General features: G+C 38.9%; 1 protein-coding gene across 5 annotated transcripts in view; it reads right to left on the bottom strand.

The window, feature by feature from the left end:
- LOC129720980 (Ig-like and fibronectin type-III domain-containing protein 1) overlaps positions 1-27,309 on the bottom strand; it is a 326,155-nt gene that overhangs the window by 8,195 nt on the left and 290,651 nt on the right. For all 5 annotated transcript variants that reach the window (XM_055672974.1, XM_055672971.1, XM_055672973.1 and 2 more), the window contains 2 exons: positions 5,886-6,020; positions 3,990-4,823 (listed from right to left, as the gene is read on the bottom strand). In XM_055672974.1, coding sequence (XP_055528949.1) covers positions 3,990-4,823; positions 5,886-6,020 — 969 coding nt within the window. The remainder of the gene's footprint in view (positions 1-3,989; positions 4,824-5,885; positions 6,021-27,309) is intronic.

Here is a 27,309-nt window from a genome sequence, read left to right as displayed (position 1 = left end):
TAAATTAGAATATCCATATCCATTACAGTCCCAGAGATATTAGCAAAATATGGTAAAAATTATGAGCAAAACAGAGAAAATTTGACTTTATTTCTTAAAAATACTGTAACTCGAGTTTCGAGTTTTGAAATACCACTGAGTGATAAGTTATTTTCGAGTAAAATTTTCTCAAGAATACGATTACATTGTAAGATTTGAAGTCAAACCATATTCATTGGCCGAAAACTGCAATTTAATTTTCCAAATGCAAAAATAACATAGCTGGCATTAGTGTCACCCAAAATTGATATTTTTGTTGGATTTCTTGGCGACTAATTTCCTTGAAAATGCAACTTTCAGATTGTCGATTGATATAAAATATTCAGAGATATAAAAAAGCTTAAAAAGAAAAATTTTCTTGAACCATAGAAAATTTGACATTATTTTTTAAAAATGTTGTACCTCTAGTTTCACTCATAATACCTCAATATGATAAGTGTTTTTCAAGTAACATTCTCTCAGAAATATCATGAAATTGTCAAATTTGAAGTCGAAATATACTCATTTGCCGAAAAATGCAGTTTGATTTTTCAAATGCTCAAATAACACATTTGGAAACCTTGTGGCTTGGAATTTACAGTTTTGTCGGATTTCTTGACTAATTTTCTTCTAAAATAACGTATCAGTAGACAGCCTGTTTTTAAATAATAAAAAAAAAGTTTTTGAAGAAAATATTGCACTTTTATCAAAAAGACGAGGATCCAATGGAGAGAGAGGTGTGCTCCAATCAGCACCAAACTTGGTATTTTTTTTATAGTAAACCTAAACTCATGCCGAATCTGAGAAGATCCTATAATTGATACTAAAAAAATATTATACTGAAATGGACGATGGAGCTCCAACGGAGCAGGTGCGTGCCGCGTGTGATTCTTTTGAGGAACGTCTCAAACTCATCATATAGCACAAAGGGGAGATCGGCGCTCCCAGCTAATATGTCGTAAAGGTTTTCCACAAACATTCAACAAACAACAAACAAAAGACTCAGAAAAGAATATCTTGTATTTGCATTTTTCAACACAATTAAAAGTGTATTCAAGTTTATTGAGCACCCCGTAAGTTTCGAAGCATATTCTCAATATTTTATTGCAAATCTAAACCTCTGAATTTTAGTCATAGATACAACTAATTTATGGCTAGCGGAACCAAAATTCATAGGAATGGTTGAATAGCTATAATTTTTCATTTTTTCCTGTTTGAGCTTTTAGGATGCACTTTTTTTCATTTTGTCGACCAGTGTAATAAGCGTATCTTTTCAATTGCAAAACAGTGAAAAAATGAATCAAAAATTATTCATAAAAGCAGTGGATAACCAATGACGAGCTCACTTTCTGCTCGCAAGGTTTAGCTCCGACCCATATTGTAAGTGGCTCCGCTTTTTTCAAGTTCTGTCATTTTCCCAGTTTCATAAGATGCGAAAATGTTTTACTCCAAATGTAATATAAATGTATGAAAAATAACCGGATAGAGCTCTCTGTCACGAAACGAAATAACCTTGTATCATGTTGCAGCTTGGAAGTGGGACAATCAAATTCTTCTCATGTCGGATCGAAGAAGATAGTAACGGTGTAGTACCTCTAGCTACTCAACAGTATATCACACTGTTTCGTGTTGCATCCTGCGGCTTCGATTGGGAAATAACATCATCCTGATCTCGAAATTTTTCTGTGAAGTCGAACTATAACTGTCTTTCTTGAGAAGTTTAAATATTTTGTATGAATTGTATGAATTTCACAAAACGAAGCTAGTATTCTCAGCAGAACACACCAACGTGCGATGTAAATCAGATCAGTTTTGTATATATGCACAATAATAATAAAATTGGTTCAATAAGAATGGAAAGTTTTAAACTTTAAAGTTTGCTTGGAAATGGAAAAGATAATATTAACTGTCAAACACGTCTTTCTCGAATCTATAAATTTTGTGCTGTGCCGGTTTTGAATGAATCTGATGATGATATTATCTCGCTTCATGAGCTTTAGTTTAGAGGTTTGCAAGGCGCAAAGATATTTTATCCGGTTTGTAATACAAATGTACGGAAAATGAATCTCATTTCGATCCGGCAACCAGTGCAACCGGACCGATGAAGCTCTCAGCCACGCAACAAGTTAACACGTTGTATTCTGTTGCGCCTTGCATAGAAGACAACCAAATTTTTCTCGTTTTGGATGGAAGCAGATAGCAAGAGTGCAGCACTCTTAGCCACACAACAGTATATTACGCTGTTACGTATTGCATTCTGCTGCTACGGCTGATGGATATTAAAATTTTGTTCTGAGTTCATTGCTGCTGTAAAATCGAACTAAAACCGTTTCTCTTAACAGATTCCAAAATTTTGTACAAAGTGTTATTTTCCAAAACGAAGTCAGCATTTTTACAGTGAGTAACCATCGCTTCCAGAAGCAGCCATTACCATTTCGGACTACAAGAGCAATAAAAAACGGTCCTTTTCAGGACCACCACATATATAACTGAAGAGTTTGATGAATAATAATTTACGTAGTCCAACGTCAACTATGACGTCGGTTTCGTGCAACATTGGCAAAACTTAAAATTTTGCATTTTTCAGTTTTTGATGGCAAACGACTTAATATACTGTGAATTTCCATCCCACGAAACCTCGTTTTAAAATTCACAGAAATTCCAGAGTTATGAGTAGAAGTGCCTTTACTGCAGGACGCTTCTCTCCTCTTCTCCGAGAGGAAGAAAATAAAATGCCTATTTAATATCTCAACTTCAAATGTAGCTTTCACACACTTTTGAAGTTCATCAATCAAAAAGCAGGTTTCTATATAATATTTTCTCAACATCAACCATAGGAAAATATGAAAGCAAATATTCATTCAGTAGCGAATTGACAAGCAAAGAATGACATTAGACAAAGCATATATTCATTTGATTTTTTGTTGAGCAAATACAACGGCAAACATATTTTTGCAAATAATTGGAGCAAATATATCGGTATCAGACGAGCAAACAAATATAGTCCGTTAGTTCACGCAAATATTTGCTTCGTGTAATATCCGCTTAAGTCTCTAAATAAGTTATCTTCGCCAACCATTTACTTTGTGCAACTTGTAGGTAAAGCACATTAGAAAATTTATTAGATTTTGAATTCTGATAGACAATCTGCAGAGTTACATCAGTTAAATTTTTTTTTTTCAAATTTTGATTATAAAAATTGGAAAATCGAAGGTTAATAATTTCACCATCAAACTTCTATGCCAAACGTGCAATGGAGCAGCTCTACTGGAGTAACCTTGTCAAATTCCATTGATTTATTACTCTTACGTTTGTGACAGCAATTCTTATGATTTTGACTGAGCTCTATATAATTGTCTTCTGCTTGCAGAATTGTTTTTTTGGTACGAGGAGAAAAGTTGTTTATAAAACTTCATAAGGTCCATGTCTGTAGAAAACACAAGAAATTGGAAACAAACGATTATCTCGCAATTTTCACTACTAACAGGCACGCGGTGAGAATGCAAGAGTTTGTTCATTGATTAGAATAACTTTCAGAAAACTGTTGAATGCCACAGATAAAAGCATTCCGGCAGCTCCCGCTGTAAATCTTTGTGCGATGTTTTAGTATATTTTCAGTGCAAAAAAATGTTCTCAATCCTCTAGTGCCCAATGCCACTTTTTGACGGGCTTCAGTCAAACTTCTAAAAAGCTTCAATAAATACTTAAAAAGTGTTTATCATGATTCATATCGATTTTACCAAAGCCACGGGACTAATCACTAATTTTTTGAAGTTTTCAATTGTTCTATACACCATAATTTCATTCGCATATAAAATTTCTTTCTGAAATTAGGCTTGTTTTAAATACAACAAAATGTAGTCAGTGTTGAATAATAAAATTTTGGAAAAAAGATTGAAGTTTGACTAAGATGGAGCAATAATATGACGATACCACAATTCCAATTTGAATATCATTAAGCAAACACTCACCTGGCAAAATAGGAACGACGGCCACACTGGTCTGCTTGTTGCCGCCTCCATTCTCTAGCGTGAGAGCGCGAATTTTGATGCTCGGCAGGCTGGATCCGAAATCGTTATGCGCACTGACGGTGATCGTGTACATTGTGAAGGGGTCCAGATCGCTGACAATAACCGATCCTTGATCCGATGACACTTGAATACTTAACATACTATCTTTGGTAGCGTTCGCCAGGAAGTCCTGATCGAATGAGTGCAACTTGGTTGCGTTGATTTGGTAGTATTTGACTGTTTTGGCCAGCCGTTCCGGTGGGGACCAGCTCACCTGTAGAGATCGTTCGGTCAGTGCTTCCACTGCGACCGACTGGGGCTCGGAGGGTAAACGCTGGATATTGTCCAGAATGCACTGCAGTCCGGGTAGCGTGTGCTGCACACATGAAACGCGTGATTTTAAAAGATCCGTAAACGGAGTGTATTCTCCCCGACACATATCCTGGCACAAATCTGGAATACCCTTTCCCACACAGCATGGCACGTGATTCCTGCCATCGGCCATACATTTAACGATATTGGGGAAATCTTTTTCACACTGTTCCGGTTCCACTCCGGTGTTTCCTTCCAGGATGTTATGCAGCACGCAAAAACCCAAACACGCTTCACTGACGTTGGTCGACTTGCAGCAACCGGTAAAGTCATGCGAGACTCGGGGGGCCGCCACCTCGTCCGGGGAGACTTCAGCGTCTTCCTCCTCGTCGGAGAGCTCCTCGGCATTAGTCTTGTCCCCGGATGTGCTTGATTCGGACGTGGAAGAGGATTCGGTTGTGCCCGCTTTTTTTGATTTTTTTACTGTAAACGAGAATTTAGAGGAAATGAAAATGGATCATTAGTAACGTTGTGATACGCTGGATGCTGTCTTTAAGCCAAATCAGAGTTTCTGTGTGTGAACACGTTCCCATTTTATATCAAAGGTGTTATTTTGAATGGTGTACATAAAATAACATGATAAACAAGGCGCCTCCATCGGTTTCAAAAGGAAGGAATACGCCGAGTGTTTAAATCCACACAAAAATTCCATGGATATGTTTGTTCATTCTGAAAAAAAATCTCACGTCAAATTCTATAACATTTTCCCAATTTGCCCGGAAATTGAGCTAAAAACTGTCAACAGTAGCACGCGGCACTGCACAACACACAGTCTTATCAACAATTTAAACTGTTCTAAATCTATTAATGTACGCTTCCTGTTAGGTGTCAATCCAACTTTAACAGCAGACGAAAGTCAGATTCGTGCTGGCGGACGGAAATTGTTACCGTAGTTCACCTGTTATGCTGTTGCTAGTGCTGGTGCAATATATGGCCTAATGTTGAAGCGAAACTTTTCCCGGTAAGCGTTGTGCACGAACAAGTTGTCAACCTTACCGGGACATGCAGCTTCCCACATACCAGTATTCTCAACGCGTGCATGCGAGAATACTGTCACAGTTCAGAAAACGAGTCTAGAGATTGAAACCGGGAACGATTTCGGGCGGAGGGAAGTGGTTTGGAGCGAGATGAAAGTTTTTGTTTGCATCACTTGAGAGTACATCACGAAGTTGGTTCCTTTACCATACCGTAGTTACCGAACCACGACGACAACGACGTTAGCAACGACGACGGCAACGACGACATCCCGTTTTCGACAATGCCAAGCCCTGAGGAAAAGTTCAGCTACGTTCGTAAATTTCGCCTCAGCGTGCTCGATGTCGCTCCTGTTGTCACCTGCAGCCACAAGGATACGTTCCACGGTAGCTACCGATAGGGGTTTCTACGTTCACCTGTGAGAGAATAAATACGTCGTTCGTTGCCGCCGCGATCGTTTGCTGGAAGCACCGGTGGGAGCCAAAGCGGGATGTACAAAGTAATAATTACCTCGCAGCGGATGAAAACTTCGCACCACAGGATCACTATTCACTTCGCACACGTAAACATCGGTATCATTTAGCCGGGCGTCTTTAATTAGCAGTACCCAAACGTCTCCACCGAGCGGGGTTCGGCCATTGGGAGCTGCAAGAGAAGAAGAGAAAAGCATGTATCCGATCAGTGCACACAGGAAGACAATGAGGAAAGTTCGTTTGAAATTAACTGCTTGCGGTGTCATGGGTGTCACGTGATTCTGCGGTGAGAGAACAGGATGCTGGCATTCGTTAGAGTGGTCGAAAAAATAACGTTCAACAATTTTGAAATTCATATACAAAGAAAGAAATTAAGCTATTCGACAAAATTACTTGTTTGTTGTATAATATTCTTTGAGACTTTAACGAAAACTATAAATGTGTGTTAAGCCAAGCTTTTCAGTTTTCATTGATACTCGGACCAGTCTAACGTACATAGTTTTCTTCTACTTGGAATCAAATAGTGCTTCCGTTGATACAAATGGAATTACCTTGATTTGGTAAAGTATTTCTGGAGCAGCTTGCGTGTGGTCTAGAGAGCGCTTGCAGATGAATGATGTTGTTTTCGGTGGTTGATACATTGTTATTTATTTCAGGAATTGGTTATAGGTTGATTCAAGATGTGAATTGGGCAATAGTAATAAACTATTTTTGTAGATGGTTTTTAAAACTCATGAAAGTATTCAACAATGATGAACAAAATTTGATTCTACAATAAAGGTTTTTGAGAATCGTGACATGCGATGATCAAAGATTGAATTTATTATATTATTAGGACACCATAAGTCTATTCAAATGGATTTTTGTGGAGTTTTCTATAGAGATAATTTGTATAATTTGTATAGTGATTTTTCACAGTTTTTCAATGTTCTACAATCTTGTTTACTATAGCAAACACACACATTTTTGCTTAAGAAATTTTTTTTTCTCTTATATACATATCTTCGGTTGTAAAAAATTATTCCTTCATTAGAGTATAAGTCAAACATCATTCAATCTCGGTATAGGCAATTGTCCCTTCGTGTAAATATCCGTTAGTAAACAAATGCGTTATTTTATCAATATAAATCTTGAAGGAATTCTAGGGGCTTCTCCGAAAAATTCCACAAAAGTTAATTCAAATCAGCGGATAGAAGAATGATGTCTTAGGCAAAGTTGTCAAACAAGACACTATGGGCCTAAAATCATTTTTTGGGTCAAAATAATTTTGATCACTGTTTTGCAGCTTTGAAAACAGTGTGCGTCGGAGTGTGCGAAAGAATTAGCGGCTACACAATGGAATACTATAACTGGGGTTGGAAGGATATAGCGATCCAGAAATTTAATTGAATAAAACACCATGCGGGAGACAGGGAGATTGCAGATTCGAATCCCGTCCAAATGTGGATATATTTCCAAGTCTGTATCACATTTATTGCCCTATTTTTGGTTTTCTTATTACACACATTATCTGCTTTGAAGAAATTGAAGCTTAACGAAAATTGCACTGGTCAGCAAAGTATTGCCATAAAGCATAAATATATGTAGTTTTGTGATGACGATGCAGATGCAGAACTGAAGGTGTGACTTAGACTAACAAAAAACCGAACCCGCAATCTCCGATGACTCTGGTGTGGAGTGTTGGGAAGGTAATTCTCCTAAGATTGATATCGAATCACCCTCTACTATTGTGTCTCGTTTCTAGCATGCCACGATCAACCACACACACTGTCTTGTGGGAGTTATTTTTGTAACTTACTATATCTACAGCTTGTGGGTATTCGAGACGCTCAGTTGGTGGCGAACCTAATCACTGACTTCGAAAAAAGAACGTTTGTTTCATTTTTTTCGAAGTGAAAAAACGATAGAGATTATTTTTTATTTATAGTTACGTCGAAAAAAGAGTGATAAAATAAACAGAATAGCAGACTTTTTATTTTTGTAAGTAAAATGTACAGCGGATAGACAAAATAATTGAGACAGGCAAAATCTGGTCAATTTTTAAATAGCCAGAACTTCACGAAAATTCAATCAATTTTGATGAAACCGGTTTCATTTTATTAGAATACTATCCCGGTTTCCTAGTATTACTTGATAACTTGACGTGACCAATGGACACTGGAAATGTTGTGGATTTTGGGAGTGTGTATCAAAATGTGCATTTTTGAAACGCCTAGAACTTTTTCTGACATCTGTCGAAGAACCGTCGAAAAATCTGTCGAAACCATTTTGTCCTGTAAATATGACGAAACACAGACCAAGACGGTGGACACAAATATTACACAGTTTGATGCAAATGATGATAAAATGATTAGTTTTATACAAAGGCACAGTCCTTTCATACATAAATACAAAGGTATACAGAGACGTTGAAAAAATAATAATAGAAGAATGTAGAAAGTGGATATTTATACCCCGCATGGGTGTTGAGAATTATTTTTAATTGTTTTTTTGTTCGTAAACCAGAAGCAAACCATACCTATAGATAAATTTGTGTCAATCGGATCGAATTTAAGTATAAAACAGAAGAGAATCTTATATGAAGCCATTGAGTAATTGCTATAAGCAGTTCCACGAAAAATGCCCCAATGTGATTTCATTTGTTAATTTTTGATTTGGCTGACATTTTGTACTATTGTTTTTTTTTTTTGAAAAACGACTCATTTTTGAGAACTTATGTAAAATGCTATGTTGGGGAGGTGTTGATGATATATTTTCAGGACCAAAATGGTTTGATCGGTATGACGTCTTTGACAAAGTTGTAGATGATAATTTTGTCTTTAACCGTTATGTACTCGGCCCGGGGTACCCGGGTACCTTTTCAGACTTTATTGCTTTAAAAAACAAGGATAACCTCAACTCAGCCAGCTGAACAGCTGAAACTTATGGAATGCTCCTAACTAGTGGAAATAAACCATTTCCCATCACCAGACTGTTCACAGCAGCAGGGGAGGGGGTCGTTTGTCGATGGGTAAGGCTTCGAGTTTTTTTACCCCATAAGTCCGCATAAGTACGCGGCAGGGCACCCGGATACCCACAAAATAAAATGCTTCTTGCAGTCAAAGATTGGAAGTCAAACGATTGGAAAAATCTGTCTACTTTTAGAATCTGGGACCGACATGATCCTGTGACCACATCTGGTTCATGTGAATCCGGATCTTCGGGAGTATGTTCCGGTGAGACAAACTAGTACAATTGTCTCTACAACCGAACAAAATTGGTATCAAAATTCATGAAATCACTCCAGGAGTTGATTTTCATTCATTTTGAGTCCATTTGATAAATTGTTCAAAATGGCCATTTCGGAGCAGATTCCCGACCTAGAACATGGTCCCGAAGATCCGGATTTACGGGAACTATTTAAAGACCAATGGCTCTTTTAGCCCCATATACTAAAAATAGAAAAATTTTCCAATTTTGACGGGTCAAGATTTAAAATCGGTCAAGAATTGAGGATTAATTGAATAATTAATTACACAGTAAAGAAAATTTACATTACTTTAAACGCACATAGATGGAGCATTGGAAACCACGTAATATTTCGTGTGGCATTATATTCACATGCAAAGTAAATGAATATATTGTGAATTTGCATGCATATTTATATTCGAAGCTTTAAGTTTATATCAATTAACGTACAAATTTACATGTCTTAAAACGATTCTGTATTGTACATTATTTACGATGTGAAATTGTATATGTTTTTCACTTTATGTGCTAGAAATCGTTATGTGCTTTCATTTGAATTAGTAGTAAATTTCATTTTTTGGTACTGTGTATCTATAAAAGCTCGTTTTGTAAAAATCCAATTTTTTTCCGAAAACAACAAAACATTAGTTGAATATTGATGACTGTCCGATCGTGCAAAGTCAGGAAAAAAATTATATTATTTAAAAAAAAAACATTTTGTTTTTCTAAATTTTTTTTACAAAATATATTTTTTAGAAAGGATAAAAATATCATTTACAACTTTGCCAAAGACACTATCTTCATCAAACAAACTCTTTTGGTAGTGAAAATATTTTTAATCACCATCGGGTGTCGACGGTCAAGGGAGGTTGGGAGCAGTACTAGAGTAAACTGAAATTCTAATGGCAACAAAGACGACTACAATTCTAAATTTTACTACAGTCAAGGGAATTTTTCAGTCATAATTATTTGTTTGCTATTTTTTAAATTTGTTGCGAATCCAGTTTTTTTCGGTTTTTTTCAGATTTTTTCCAGTTCAATAAAAAATTTCATTGGCAATTCTGAAAACGAGGGTGAATACAAGTCGGATTCGATTATCCGGAGTGTCCAAAAATTTTACGGATGATCGGATCACAAAAAATTATTCAAGTTTGCGACTAACGAACATAACATGAATATTTCCTTTTGTTATGTAACTTGCATGATGCAATGGCGTAGCTAAAAATTATTTTTGAGGAGGAAAGGGGTAAAATGTTGAGAAGCAAATTAAATAAATTAGATATTTATTATTTTCACTTAATTCTGGCACGTCCCAAACATGCCCCAAACATGATAATCGAATCCCGGAAAATCTAGTCTCCGGAAAATCGAGTGCGACCTGTACTAGAAAGCGCCGAATAATTGCGCAAAATGAGCAGGCGAAAATAAATGTACCACAAATACAAGCTGGCGAGTACCACTAATGCGCAGTGGTCCCAAAAGACAAAAATGTGGAACTTTATTCCATAGCCATTTAGTGTAATGCAGTCTTTGGAACTTACATATAAAATATTCTGTAACTCTGTACTTTACGAAGATGGGGCTTTTTTTTCATTCAGCAAAGTTTTATAATTTTATATTTTCTGAAATATTGCCAATAAACACCTTGTCAATGATAACTGATTTCATAGAAACTTTTTCCCACCCTAATTTTTGATAACATAAAAATAACCGCCTCATCATATGTAACAACTTTGTAGAAACAAGTTTTTCTCTAGAATATTGCTATCGAGCTCTAGATCCAAACTTACATTTGAATAGACATAAACCTTCATTTTTTTCAGTTTAAGCTTCAGGGCCGCACCTGTAGTTTTCTTCGTTTGGTTATTGAATTGGCAATAAATCGGTTATTAAAAGATCGAAAAAAACTTTCTCCTACAAAGTTGCGCAAAATTTACGAGACTACAACATTGTAGAACATCCTTTTTAACTTTTGGCAACCTTAATTTGTGATTACAGAAAAATGTGCGCTTCATTATATCGCACAATTTTGTGAAGGATAATTTTTATATAGAATCTTATTATCGATACAAATTTTTCCCCTAAGTCGTTCCCTGGAACATTGCTTAATGGTTACTTGGCGTCTCCATCGATTTAACAGTGATAGGAGGCGCACGGGTAACGTTCGCGTTTGGATGAGTGAAAGCTTTCGATGCGTTTTTGAAATGTTGCTGAGGTCCCGTAGTCTGCAAGCTCGTACTATACTTGCACTCTACAAAACACTAATTCTTCCCGTGGCCCTCTACGGCCATGAAGCATGGACGTTGAAAGAGGCAGTTCGGCGAGCTCTTGGTGTTTTTAAGCGTAGAATTTTGCGTTCAAACCTTGGCGACAAACAAGAACTCAATCCGTTGAACATTATCAAGCCTAACATTATAAAACCTGCCGGAAGTTTTATTTGGAACTTTAATATCACTTTCTTCGGAACAACCGCAAATTCCTTTGGTTTAATGAATCTGTCTGTACCGGGCTGCTAGCAATCTTTGCGCGGATCAATTTGACCACACAAAAACTATTTTCTATTTATTATCTTGTAGACCAATTTTCGAAATTTACCAAAATAATATCTCATGGTTTAGGAATGGCCACTGAACCCCATTCCAAACACAAAAAACTGCCATCAAGTTTCTGATCTGTTTTTAAACAAGTTTACCGTGCATAACTAATTCATTACGACAGTATAAAGAATTATAAAAAAACAATCGGAAAACCTTTTCGATTTTTTGGTACTCGCTTCCAGCAGCGCATTAGCAGACTAACCAGTCGCCGGACCCCTACCGAGCGGCGACTGCGAAAAAGTGTGGTCAACTTGCGTTGACTTGCCAAAAGTGGACTAAAAGTTTTTTTCTATCGAAATTGATTTCAGAGGGATCCGAACGTACCCAACACAGCAAAAAAAAAAAACAAAATTATTTTTCCGTCTGAACAAGAACAACTCTTAGTGGAAACATCCGACGACCCAAAGCAGCATTAGCGTCCTCCAGGGAAAGCACCATAAATCAATTTTCCACCCCAAATACAAAAGTATTTTAGTATTTTTAATATATGAAAATCTATTGTAACATATGCTCGTCGTACTCTAATATGGAAAGATTGGGACAAATGAAACCTACAATAGTTTGTAGTACTTGAACTAAAGGAAAGTTGTTGACATAATGAAAACTTCCACTTGCCGCTTCTTACCTTATATGTCTTTGGAAGTAATCGAAAAAATATGCTATCCCAACAAATCATCTGACCAACGTTGTCTTGTAAAATGCAACTAACAAAAGTTAAGTACAAAAAACTAAATTTTGAGTAACCTCTATATAAGAGGGATAGAAACAAGAAGGTTGAATCACTCTACAGAGAAAACGCAGAAGTACACAACAACGTGTGAGAAAGTACACCATAGTTCATTGTCTCGCAAGAGAGAGATTTCAGATTTCACCGCAGTGCTTTCCGGAAGCTCAACAGATAAAAATCGTTTGTCGCTCTCTTCTTGCATGATCGTTGATTTGCTCTTTAGTGTGAGAACAGTTGTTTTCGCAGTGCAAGATGTTCTCCTGCACTCTAGAGGTTTTCTGAGGAGAAAAGACAAGCATGTTTATAACTTTGTACTCAATAGAGATATGAGTTTTGTTTGTACAGCAAAATTTCATATTTTTTAACCTTCTACAACTTTTCCAAATAAACTACTCCTCTATCTCTTAAAACAGAAAATTTATTTACTTTATTGACGTAGAACTATGTCTTTCAGGAATTACGGCTACATAGGGGTGTAAAATAAAATCTTAAAACGGAAAAAGGGAAAAATGTGTCCAATATCTAATGCTAATAAGTCGGCTATTTTTCAATGAATTTGCTTCGTTTTTGTAGTAATCGATTGGAAAGCCACCAATGCATCTGCCTAAACGCAGAAAATTGTAATATGATTTTTCGTACTATTGTACTACTCAAAAATGTCAAGCCTTGCTTGAAGGGAGATTTCGACCTCTGAATGATCGCTTGATGCTTGCTTTCCCTTGTACGGTCGACAGAATTATAAACCTAGTAAACCGGGAATTTACTCTACTCTGAATAAAAGCTTATCTCTGCTCAAACCGATCGTTTTACTAGTAGATGGTGACTTGGACGGTAAGTAATAGGGATAGCAGCAGTAGCTGCAGCGGGTGTCAGCAGCGGTAGATGCAGCGGCTGACATGTCACCAATGAAAACGTGACCAATGTGTTTTCAGAAAAATGCTTTCTTCCTACTGTCGGGGATAGCACAGAAATGCGATCAGTATATTAAACTAACCCTCTAGTGCCCAGTGCCGCCTTTAGACGGTCTTCAGTTACACCTCTAAAAAGCTTCAATCAACACTTAAAAAATTTTCATAAAGTTTTATAGTGATTCTTTCTAAGTCCGTCTGAAAATTAATTTGGGCACTAGAGGGTTAAACAACAAATTATCCTCTAGAGGACAAATTAAACACTCAATTGAAGTCTTAATGTTTTCGGGTACCAGAAGCGGTAGTTGCAGCGGATTCCAGTAGTAGTGTCAGCGGTAGGTGCAGTGGCACTTCCTTGAGTAAAAAGCTCTGGCGTATTTTGGCAACACACAAACGTTTTTGGGATGCTGGCAATCATAATCTGCCATCTAGTTTTCAGTTTAGAAACAGGGGTGGCATTGCGCATTTCGTTTCGAGTAACTCGAACAAAACTAAATGATCTCTGGTGGGCGCTTTGTTTCGTTTTTCGTATTTTTTTCGACATTGCGGGTTAGATAAGCCGAGGGACAAATGAGAATGACAGCTCCTTTTGAGCTTAAAGCAATACTGGTAGTATATGACGTGCTCGAAAATAGCGAAAATCGTTCGAATCGAGCTGCACAATGCCAGCCCAGCCTTCAACTTTGTAATCGGAGTGCCTCATTGAGGTTTGGTTATATTGTTTGAAACAAATATTCACAAGATTCTAAAATATTGTGCTTTCTCCATTCATATTAAACAGATGTTTCCATGCCTTCAACCTCATATCCGGGTTGAAATTGGACAAAGAACTGTCCTTTTTAGGACAACCAAACAAAAGATTTGAAGATTTAATATTTTTTCGTTTTGCGCTAGAGTTAAAAGTGAATTGTTATTTTTACCTGCATGCATATTAATTGTTCAAACTTGTTTGAACCGGATAGTGTTTATTCAATTCCTGTTTAGTGCTTATTGATATTCGGTAGCACCGGTAGCATCCGAAGGCAACCTTCTTAGTTCTAGTCTCAAATAGTGTATTTTTTCCGTATTCCTTCTCCGGAATAAAGTCCAATATTAGACACCTTGTTTCCCATGGGAAACAACGGTGGCAGCTATTGTGCCACGTTCGAAAGAGTACGATAAGCTTTTCCTTTTGTAGTAATTAGAATTGCTAAAACTCGAAAAGGACAGCGAGAGAACACGGAAAAGAGATTTGTTTTTCTTTGATTTTTCAGTAGGTTGGGTCTAAGTTCGATTTATTTTGGTCCTTGAAGCGTCAAACATATAAGACTGTTGTACTACTTGATGACATCTCGGGTCGATTTTCGATTTCCAGGCATCATTCAAGTTCCGGAAACACTCATGTTAGGTGGTATTTGGCCATCTTGGGCTGTTTTCCAGAATCCGCAGGTCGCCATCTTGGATTTAATATCGGCGTCAGGGGTCAATTTGTGGCTTCCGTGCATTATCGCGGATTCGAAAATAATTATATTGGGTAGTATTTGGCCAAGCATGTGAATTTGGTGAAATTGGAGAAATTTTATAACATGTTCCGAATTTAGATTTCTCATATTACACGCCTTAACTTTCTTGAACGCGTAGTTCTACGTCAAACAATAATAGTGATTGTATTTATAAACATGGATAAACTTATGATTTCTGCAGAAAATCCATTCAATATGATTAATTTTAATGTTTTCGTTTTCTTTTCGAACTTGCAACATGCCTAAAAGCGCAAATTCATGAAGCAAATTCATTACGCAGACACATAAAATTTATTCGAACGAACTTTGATTTATTTCACCTGCCAAAGATTAAGCACAATTTCCGAACAACTTTCTTTTACTATTTTACAACTTTTATGTAAATTTATTACACAAACAATGAAATTAACGACCGTAGTTCCAGGTCAACAAAATAGAACTTCGTTGGATGTTTCAAACTTTTCGGGCCAAACGCCCCTGCATCGGGGTAGTGGAAAGACTACAACTATCCTCTGATGTCATACATGACCCGAAACCGCTGCCGGCTGCGTTGGTTCGTTAAAACAGAAGTAGTCACCTGCATTCGTTTGCACTACAGTTATTCTCCGGGCTCTGGGAGTGTTTTCGTACGAGAGCGGGTGGTCTTTTCTTGTTTCTTCTTCAAACGGACTGCAAATTTTCGTCTGGGAGGGCGAAAAAAGCTGCAACAGCAAGGCAGTAATTAGCGTTCTTTTGTGCAGTATTTTCCTTTCTTCAGTCGAACCGGCTTTTCGTCCGGGATAAACGGGGCTGTTGTGTATACTCTTTAATCATTGTTCAACCGTTTCAATCGCCAAGAAGCAGCCGAGAGTAAAGGAGCCTGCCTCAATCCATCCGACAGTGAATGTGTACTGTACTCATAGGAACGTAGTAAATGCATTAAGGGCTCGCAGGGATAAAATGACATAGCCTTAAATATAGGTTTGGTTAATGTTAGGGCTAATGCTGAAATATCATAACAAATTTACTGGTTACAGACGATTGTACAAAACTTTAAACAGTTCACCCATTCTTACTAACTAAACTTTTTAGCTAAATTTGTAGCCATTGTGTTGTAGAACAAAACATCATTTTCAGAGTTAAACTAAAACCTTTCATCGACGAGAAAGACACAACAGTACAATAGTCGGGGTCGTTTTGCTGAAGCTTCCTGTGCATTTTAATCGTTATACAACTCACGGCTTACTGACGAGATGAGGCACGGTCCGCTGCTGGCGTCCTGCCTTCCACTGTGTATTTGTTCATCGCAAGAACGAGAACAAGCAATATGGAAGCATATTTCCGCGAAAGTTTTCGCTCACTTCTGCGACCGAGTTGAATTGTGGATCTGGACTTTGGGAAGTCATTCCGAACTGGATGAAAGTTAAAGTTGTATTCTCTGCCGGCCCGGTTCTGGGGGATGTTACTTGCTTGCTCTTCGTCAGGATATTGCACGTTAACAGAATATACAGATTCAGTGGGTTTTTAGGCAGGACTGCGTATTTTTTACTATACCTACTAGAGTTGGTTTTGTGGAAATTAAAATGAGCTTGTAACGCTGAGAATAGCAAAATTCGAAGTCTCAAACGATCATACAGATGTACGAAATGTAATGATAAATGTGTAGTTGGATAGCTAGAAAATTTCTTCTCGTTGTTCCGCACAGATGTGTTTAACCATGTATACTGAAGAGTTGTTTTGAAATCGTTGTTGGAACAGAAAAAGTTTTCTTTATTTCTTTGAGATAGTTGAAACCTCATACGCAATCGTATCTTCACAATCTCAAAATTATTTCCAGCAAGAAAGTGTTAAATTTCGTGTTTCCATTCATTACAAGCTATATGGGCCGGTAATGCGGAAACCATTCTCTTATTACCAGGCAACTATTACATACCGCAAAAATAGGTTTGACACGCAGTAGCTGGGAACATACAAAATACTTTTTTAGCGATGCACAGTGCGTTGACCCATAGACAAAAGTCGAAAATTTGATGATTTTTTTCGTCATTTGAAACTATGTTTTTATGTTACTGCAATCTTCTACCATCGTATGAGTGTATTTGTGCAAGTTTCTGACGTCTCTGACACGCGTAGTAAGTGGAAACAGAAACAAAAGTTAGCGAGTGAAAAAGCACGTGTTTCAAAAGACTGAAATTGGCGCACGACGCTTTCTCTCTGATACACAAAAACTAAGTGACTTCTAATCGAAACTTGGCATGGATTACATGAAAAATGATTTGTATAATCCATTTATATACAATTTAGAGTGATTGTTATTGAGAAACATCGTGAAACAGTTGGTAAACATAAAGTTATTCACAAAAAAAAACTGGAAAACATCAAAATTTTCAAACAAGTCGTGGAAAAATCTACCAAATTTTACCAATCTGAGATTTATGTTAGAAGTTACTATGAAAGGCAAAGAAACAATAGACATTAACTTCAACTGCTAATTTGTGGGAATTTTAGACTTTTTTGCATTTTTGTAGGTCATTTTGCGCGCCAGACATACAAAACCTTATTTGAGAAGTGGCATCAGCAATCAATTGGCAGTAAAATGATGCAGTTTTCTCGACAAGGGTGGAAGTATTTGGATTGGAGGATGCTTCTAAAGCCAGTGAGCCAGTTGTGAATCTACAGGGTGCTGCGTAGCCGCAAGGTTACAGAGTCCGCTTTGTCAAGCGGATGGTCGTGGGTTCGAATCTTAGTAGAATCAGGCCATTCGATGTCAAAAAGGACTTTTGAGCATGGGTTTATTCTCAGGCTCCCCACTAGTTACGCTTCCTTTACGGTGAAATCTACAATACCTTTGCGTGACTTCCTCTTAACAAAAATAGGTGCCTTTTATCGATAAAACTGGCCAGAAGGACGCACGACGAAACTTCTCCAGGGAATTATCATTGGTGATAGGAGAAACAGTAAGCGTGTGAAGAAAGAGTATCACATTACACACAAGCACTGATAAAAAATAATAATAAGCATGCCACTTCTCAATAGCGGTATTGCTAAAAATAGAAAAGCGGGATACAGCAGACACCCGGGCATAGCTCACAATAGATCAACGATTCTGGTCGCAGTGAGGAAGTCCATACAGAAAAAAAATCGATCGAATCAACACAATGATGGCAGTTTGGTAATACTTATACTGTAATACTGTTCAAACTCTCTAGTCCATAATATTATCAAACTATATCACACATTTAAATTTTTCACTAATACCATAATTGGTTCACTTACCCTAGGAGATAAATCAAGTTTCGGTCTTTTGTATAGTATTTTTCATAAAAAAGTCGTTTGAATAGAAATTGTGCTGAAATAAAGCCTTATACGAAGGATTTTGACTTTTGTCCAAGCTTTTCATATGTTCAACGCACTGTGCGATGTTGAATAAATTAGTGATGCAGTAAATCATCGCTCATGCGATATGCCGTAAAATAAATTAGAACCAAATTAAAACACTTTAACATCACCTGCAATATGATAAAAAATACATATTAATATAAACAATGTATACCAGTTATAGGCCAAAGCATGATTCTTTATTGCCTGTTACCGCTCATTAGATACAAAGGAAAATTTAAATCGGAACTTTCATTGGCGTGTTCACCATCGTTTAGCTCTCCATTTTTCCGTGACAAAACAGTGAAAGTAATTTAATACCTTTTAATTAAAAATCCCGCTCGTTCGGAGAATGCGACTTCGAGGTATGGCAAACCCCTCCAACTCCCGGCATATTCTTGGCACTCGCTGAGAAGTAGAAAGCATCAGTGAGCACCTTTAATTGTTTGCTAAGTAATTTAGTTGAACCTTTTTCGGATGGGTGAAGCATATTTACCCAGTAGAAGCTCGCTCAATCCAGTACACACCAAAGGCGGCGAAGGTAATGAGCGAATATCATTACTCTTGGCATATTTTGCGCTGCTTTTACTAGCAGGCGGCATCGTCGTCGTTAACCTTCGCATCAGTCCTGTACGGTGGACTGCTGAGCTGTTTGCGAAGAAGTAAACTGCTACGTACGGCGCGGCGGCGGCGGTGGCTCAATTTGGCAAGCATTCCACCGTAAACTTTAATGATGTGCCAAAAATTTCCGAATACAAAGACAAAGCGGGGCTTACCACTGTTGGCAGAGGATCGAGTGTTCGGGCTTTGTCACGCTAAGCAGTTCTGTCTTTTAATTAAAATTGCGAAGGAGTTATTCTCATTGATAATTCTAAGGCTGTATCTGTATGAAGAACATTTGAAAGGGTTACTCTCGATTACATGTATGGTATGCTCAGAAACTGTGTAATTTCAAAGTCAATAGTTACTTTTATGGTCGTGTTCGGTGTTAAAAATTAGATAGGAAAATTATACAAAACACGTTATCAGAAGCGTAACAGCCATTGATGTGCTAAACACCTTACTTAGCTGTCAAATACATAGCTTGAATGTGAGCTGCTGCACACATGTTGGCTTATATTAAACTGGATTGATTATTATAAAACCAAAGGTTTCTTGGGAAATTTTGGTCCAAAGAATGTTGTGTGTACTGATTTTCTTTGAGTTATTTTAGTTCAGATTAATCTTGTATTATTTATCTTTCCATTCAGTTCCCTGATTGGTATTCGTTCAATATTTTTGTGTTCTTAAAAAAAGATACGAAGAATATTAGAATTTATTATTTCATATGTTGGTGAGAATCAGATTAAAATTATACTAAAAATGATACTGACAAGAAATAAAGTAGTAATATGAGAGAGTGTGTCAGTATAGAAAAAAATAAAGCCAAATTTGTTTAAAAATTACAAAAAAAAAATCAAATAAGAAGTAAATTTTACAATTTGTGGTTGAATTATCAAAATGACAGTTAATTCAAAATAAAATTGATAAAAAACTTTCTAAAAAGAAAAAGTATGAAAGCTTTGGGGTTGTCCACATTCCACGAGACTGAACACAAAAATGATTTCGAACGTTGTAGGAAATCTTTGTCTATTGAGCGTCAGAAAATGGTCCAAAGCTACTATCAAAAATTTATCCCAAATTACCTTAAAAAAACTAAAGTTTCTTGAAGGTAGAAAGAAAGCATATAAAAGCCTCTTTTAAAACCCATTCCTAAAATCCAGAAAAAGTCGAAACGAAAATAGTCTTGAATATAGCTTAAATGACTACAAACAAGCTAAAGGAAGTAAAAACCAAAAATTTAAAAACGGTTCTTAAGTTGAATTTGAATTATTTTCTTTTTTTGGTGTCTTCCTCTCGTTAATATCACTTAATTGTTTTGAACCAAATTTAAGTTCATATCCTTTTTTTTCTGGATTCCAGGAGCGTTCCTAAGCATTTTCAGGATATTCGAAATACCTAGTTTACTTTATCCGTTTTTTCATAGAATTTTTTTATATATTTTAGAACAAATTTTTATTTTCTAGTATTGTACTTAAGGGGTTATATGCCTTTTTGGTAGAGAAAAATAAGGGAAGTTTGAATTTATTTTTAAGTGCATAGCACCTTTTTTATTGGATCAAAGTGGTATTTTTCTGAGAGTACAGTTTAGCAACAACGTTTATCAACATTTTCTGAGAGTACAGTTTATCAACATTTTCTGAGAGTACAGTTTATCAACATGTCAAAATAATGCGTTTGATTTTGAGATATACCAATTATTACTGGAGTAATAGCCGTTTTCCCGAAACTTTTTTTTCACAAAGGCTTGCGGTGATCCTGATAGAGCCTCAGCGGGTCAACTGAGTTAAAAAAACTGATATTATTTCATAAGTTTAGAAGCGTGCCGTGCCCTTGAACGATCGCTTTTATGAGTATTTTGTTTTCAGTACAAACGGGAACGTTTTTCCCAAAAAATGCACGTTTTGAGCGCTAAAAATTGCATTAATTTTTTTTTTTTGCGGCAAAATGTAACTGTATGTTTCAAAAAGCGATCGTTCAAGGACCGGCGAATTCAATAACGAAAATTTAAAAAAAAAGAAGGAAATCGGTTCAGTAGTTTTGACGCAATCCGGATCACGGCAAAGTCATTTATCGAAAAACACTATTCCGAGATAATCACGTTTAAACTTTCAAGTTTAGCTTTTGCGGCCGTAGCGAGGCGTTTTGCAAATCGATCTAACTTTCGCCCTATTGCTCAGATCTTTATGAAAATTTGTGAAAATGTGCCTAAGATGTTGTAGTTCAAGATAATGTAATAAAAAAAATTTCTAGTTTTTGAAAACTAAAAAGGTATATAACCTCCTAAAAAGCGTTCGTCCCTTTTTGTTAATTCCTCAAAATGGTTGCGAAACGTCTCTGAAGGCTAGAAGGCTTCTGAAGTACAAAAGAAATAGAAGAAAATAAAAATTAACTTTTAACTAAAAATGCTTGAAAACGCTTCAGAAATCTAGAGAAAGAAAAGGTCTTGAATTTGGTTCAAATTAATTAAGTAATTTTAAAGAGAAAGAGACACCAAAAAGAATATAAATAAAGTTCAACCCAAAAGGTAAACCAGATTTTTTTTCCAAATTTAGATAAAAAAGGTTCCATACATGGATAAAACTGATTCCAAAGTTGGTTCACAGCTTAGTTGAAAGTGCCTCAAAGAGTTACAACAAAGTTAGGATGAATGATTTCAAATTATCCTGAAAAAAAACAAAAAGTAGGGGAACTGCTCCATTATTCATCTCATTAAGGGGGGACCCTACTCTGGAAAGTCGAAAAATAATAAATTTTCGTGTTTTTTTTCGGATGCTTAGAGTAGAGTGATGTGTTCGGATATTGTGGCTATTGATAAAGGTATATTTGAAGATATATTTTGCACGTTCTGGATACAAATATAGTGAGGATTACGCTGTAAGCAGCGTTTCTCTCGAAACCATGTTTTTTCAACTGGTGGTAAATTTTTCTCAGCATCTACTGAACCGATTTTGCTGAATTTTTTTTTTAACATGTAAAAATGGATTATCTAACTTGTTACGTAGCCGTTTTTTGATATCTGAGTTTTTCAATGTTTTATGATTTTTTAAATAGTGATTTTTCATTAAAAAAAAACAATTTTTTACTAAAATGGCCGCCATTTTGGCAATTTTTGGAATTTTCAAAAACGGCTACGTAACAAGATAGATAATATGTTTTTATATACTGAAAAAAAATTGCAGCCCTATCGGTCTACTAGAAGCTGAGAAAAACTTACCACCAGTTAGGTACTGATTTAGAGAGAGCATCCACGTTCCCTGCTGCCAACAGTGTAATACTCACTACATTTACATTCACGACATGGAAAATACATCTTCAAATATACCTTAATCAATAGCCAAAATAGCCAAACACTTCACTTTACTCTAGACAGCAAAAAAAAAATATGAAAATTCATGATTTTTCGACCTTCTAGAGTAGGGTCCCCCCTTTAGCCAATGTTCACGAAAAATGCACGGCACACGAAATGGTTGAACAAACAAACAAAATACGCTTTGTTGCCCTCATGTAATCGTTCAGCATTGATTATTTAGTAAACTTAGCTAGATTTATCCTGAATTTTGTAAAACAAACCATTCTTCACAACGCTTCCATATCCATCTCAAAACTTGAATCACTGCTCAGTTATTCATCTCACGACGCCCCATATTCATCACACTGTTAATCATGAATGAATCACATTATCATGAATGAACGTAGCCGCAGCCCGACGTAGTAGGTTACTTAGATATCCGCTGTAGTTGTTTACATGCAAAATTGGTAACTTAGGTAATCACTGCAGTGCTGTCGATTTATGTCAATCATGTCGGAATAATTTAACATTTTCAGTATGATTTTTTCGTATTAACAGAAACTGATTTGGCAACTTTTGAGTTTTTTTTCAACGCAGCGAAAACAGATGAAAATACATACTGTTGAAATTTGGGAATTGTATAAATTCATTTCATATATTTCTTTTCTTCTAGTTCATGCTTGTTTTTGCAAATTTGAGGTGAATATTTCAAATATTAAAGTATTCTTAGTGTTGCGAATGATTTTGTTTAGTGATTAAAATAAAAAGTGGTCCGCTAGCGATGAAAAAACTTTGGTTGGCTGCTGAACGAGTCCCATTGTAGCCGTATAGAACAATGCGCGGATTTCGTTTTCTGAGGTTGATGATTCAAATAAATGAGTTTTCGGGTGCAGATGCCCGACTATAATATCGAATTTAGAGCTTTTAAGTGAGTTTTTGATGATTCTACTTTATGAGAAATCTGAAGTGAACTAAGAAGAATCCATTCCATGGATTAGCAGATTGGTTTAGTTCTAAAATATTCAATTTTCAATTGTGTTTTCATGTTGTATGAGATGAATATATGGGCTGAGATGAATAATGGAGCAGTTTCTTTACTAACGAGAGAAAACAAAAAAAAAGAAATATATTCTATTTTACTTGACATTCTTGAAAGGCTTTTTCCCGTTAACACGCAAGTTCATTTAGCAGACGGTATGTGAAGTAGAGAGAACGAAAATTAAGCGAACTGGGAATATGATACAGATTTGGAAAAATATACCGCATCCCGACGGGACTTGAGCCCGCAATCTCCCTGTCTCCGGCATGGTGTTTTGACCAATTAAACTATGGGGGACGGTGGTACTGTTCCACAATCTATATCGTATCACATTCCGCTGCCGACTTATTCTATTGCTCATCCCTAACTACACACACTGCTGTGCAAGCGTTATTTATAGACTGAAAGGAATATCTCATCACACACAGAAGAGTCAGCTGATGCTGATAACTCTTATAGACCTGTGTGATCGAGACCAAAGTCAGTCTGCGTCGTGCTTGCAAGTGCGACACAACTACGGAAGGTGCTCCGTGCGGCTAAATTTTTCGAACTGAATCTCTATTTTTAACAACGGCTTTTTCCCGTTAACACGCAAGTTCATTAAGCAGACAGTATGTGAAGTAGCTTAATTTTCGTTCTCTCTACTTAGCTTAGCTTAGTAAGGTCTACATACTGATACTGACAGGGTGCTGCTGGCCTAACTAACACTCCCTCCAGGGGTGGTGACCAAGGGCTTCGCCGATGACATAACTCTTGAGGTCTATGGCGAGTCTATTAGAGAGGTAGAGTTAAAGGCCGCGCTATCAATACGCGTAGTGGAAGACTGGATGAACTCCAGGAAACTGGAGCTAGCGCACCATAAGACTGAAGTTATTGTTGTAAATAACAGAAAGTCTGAGCAGGAGGCATCGATTAGTGCCGGTACATGCACTATCGCCTCAAAACGCTCGTTGAAGCTTCTGGGGGTTATGATCGACGACAAGCTCACGTTCGGGAGCCCCGTCGATTATACCTGCAAGAAAGCTTCCATGGCTGTGGCAGCGCTGTCTCGCATGATGGCAAACAGCTCGGCGGTTCGTAGCAGCAGGCGCAAAGTCCTTGCTAGCGTGATCACGTCCATACTCAGGTATGGAGGACCAGTGTGGTCCAAGGTATTGAGTACCTCGTGCCATCGCGGCAAACTCGAGAGTACGTACAGGCTAATGTGCCTAAGGGTCGCGTGCGCATACCGAACAGTGTTGTACGAGGCGGTTTGCGTCCTGGCTGGCATGATGCCCATCAGCATCATCGTCAAAGAGGATGTAGAGTGCTTCGACCAACGCGACACGAGGGGTTTTCGCAACACCATACGGTCATCCTCAATGGCCAGGTGGCAGCGGGAGTGGTCCAACACTACAAAAGGTAGATGGACACACCGACTCATTCCAGAGTTAGCAGGCTGGATTAATAGGCACCATGGGGAAGTAACCTTCCATCTGACACAGGTCCTGTCAGGCCATGGCTGCTTTAGGCAGTACCTGCATAGGTTCGGGTACGCCGAGTCCCCTATGTGCCCCGCTTGTACGGGTGCGGAAGAAAGCGCAGAGCATGTGTTCTTCACATGTCCGCGCTTCGAGCGGGTACGGTACGAAATGCTGGCAATAAGTGGGATGGACACCACGCCAGAGAATATAGTGCGTAGGATGTGCGAAAATAGGGAAATCTGGGATGCGGTCATCACGGCAGCATCACAGATCGTTAGTATTTTGCAGGGCACCAATCGACGGGAAACCATCGACGTGCCCCAGTTAGTTAACGGTTAACTAACTGGCCTGTATAGGCTGCTCTGCTACCCATAGAGGTAAGTGCGAAAAGCACGACGGGCCCTCTCCCTGAAGTAATGCCTAACGGCGGTCCCGGGGAGACAAAGGGCTTTAGCTGTTCAGCTTAGGTTGCTCAGCATGGGTAAAAGCAGGGCGCTGCTAGCCTAGGCGAGGAGGTTCAGGTCCGAGCCCTCACTCCTGAAGTGACTCTTCAGCTTAAAAACCTGGACGAGATCACCGAAGAGAGTGATATAGCACAAGCTTTCGAGCGAGAGTGTGGAGTGGTAGTGACCGCGGAGGCAGTTCGTCTCCGCAGGGGCCCGGCCGGCACCCAGGTTGCTACCATAAAGCTTCCACTAGCGGAGGGAAACAAGGCCCTGAAGAAGGCCACGTTGAAGGTGGGTTGGTCGGTCTACCCTCTGGGCACCTTCCAACAGCCTGACGTTTGCTTCAGGTACTTTGAGCGGGGGCATAAATCCTGGTCGTGCAAAGGGCCCGACAGGTCCAATTTATGCCGCCGCTGCGGTGGCGCAGGCCACAAGGCACGGGACTGCGGTGCACCTCCCAAGTGTCTGGTATGCACCGGTAAACGGGACGCCAAACACGCCATGGGAGGCCCCAAGTATCCGGCTGCTCGGCCGGCTACTAAGCCGCAGGCCTGAGGGTGATACAGTTAAACCTGAACCACTGCTATGCGGCGCAGCAGTTGCTACACCAAGCAGTTTGTGTCAACCTTCAGAGAGGGGTACGTTATAGCCAAAGTGGATTGAGTATTCTACTGCAGTTGCTATGCTCCGCCAAGTTGGTCTATCGAAACGTTCGCACAGATGGTCGATCAAGCAACCGTGGAACTGACGGGCCTATGGCCGTTGGTGGTTGCGGGTGACTTCAACGCTTGGGCTGTCGAGTGGGGAAGTCGCTGTACAAACCAAAGGGGTCAGGCCTTGTTGGAAGCTTTGGCAAAGCTCAACTTAGACTTGGCTAACGTTGGTACGAAATGCACCTACAGTAGAAAAGGTGCGGAATCGATTATCGATGTGACGTTCCCGGGACTGATCACGAACTGGAGGGTAGACGACAGCTACACGAATAGCGATCACCAATCGATCAGCTATGAGGTAGGCGTGCGGAAGCAAGCAGCGAGTAGGGCCAATATTCCATCCTTCTACGGCTGGAAAACATTGCATTTCGATGCAGATGTTTTTGGGCAGGCAATTAGATGGAAGCACGAAGGGGGTGAACCGCTCCCGGATGTGGACCATCTAAATTCGATGCTGTCATGGGCGTGCGACGCCACGATGCCTAGGTCTCGTCCGCCTAGAGAGGGTAGGCCACCGACATACTGGTGGAGCGATACGATAGCAGGCCTGCGCAATGCATGCCTCCGTGCAAGACGGAGGATGCAACGCGCACGTTCCGACGAGCAAAGAGCGGAACGCGGTGCCGCATTCAGATCCGCTAAGGCAACGCTTAAGAGCGCAATCAGAGCCAGCAAACGAGCCTGTTTCGAACGACTCTGCGCCAGTGCCAATTCGAACCTGTGAGGTGACGCCTACAGGATCGTTATGACCAAAACTAGAGGTGCGCTAGCCCCGGCCGAATAATCACCAGCGATGCTAGAAACGATCATTCAGGGCCTCTTCCCAAACCACGAACCAAGTCCCTGGCCTCCGGCTGACGAGTCACCACCTACCGTGAGTGACGGCAGCCGTGCAGAGGCAGACGATGCGGTAAGGGTGACAGAAGATGAATTGATCGAGATCGCAAACTCCCTGAAGGAAGGCAAGGCTCCGGGACCAGACGGAATCCCGAACTTGGCCATCAAGACGGCCATCAAGACGGCCATCAAGACGGCCATCAAAGAAGCCCCCGGGTTGTTCAGGGTGGTCATGCAGAAATGCCTTGACGACTGCCTCTTCCCGGACGTGTGGAAGCGCCAGAGGCTGGTGCTATTGCCGAAGGTTGGGAAACCACCAGGTGACCCATCGGCATACAGACCAATCTGCCTGCTGGACACGGCGGGAAAGGTGCTTGAGAGGGTAATCCTCAATGGACTGGTGAAATATACAGAAAGTGAGAACGATCTATCAAGCAACCAGTTCGGTTTTCGAAAAGGTAGGTCCACGGTGGATGCAATTCTCTCCGTCACCAGAACGGCTGAGGTTGCAATGCAACGCAAAAGGAGAGGCATTCGTTACTGCGCGATCGTCACGCTTGACGTGAAGAACGCGTTTAACAGTGCCAGCTGGGACTCCATAGTCTTAGCGCTTCAGAGTCTCAGAGTGCCGACGTCGCTGTACAAGATTCTGGGTAACTACTTTCAGAATCGAGTGCTAGTGTATAACACAAACGAGGGTCAGAAAAGCGTTCCGGTTACCGCAGGTGTGCCGCAAGATTCCATCCTGGGTC

Source organism: Wyeomyia smithii, chromosome 2, assembly GCF_029784165.1.
Source record: "Wyeomyia smithii strain HCP4-BCI-WySm-NY-G18 chromosome 2, ASM2978416v1, whole genome shotgun sequence".
Classification (NCBI taxonomy): domain Eukaryota; kingdom Metazoa; phylum Arthropoda; class Insecta; order Diptera; family Culicidae; genus Wyeomyia; species Wyeomyia smithii.
Note: the sequence above shows the minus strand (reverse complement) of the source record. Positions and strands in the feature narration are given on the sequence as shown.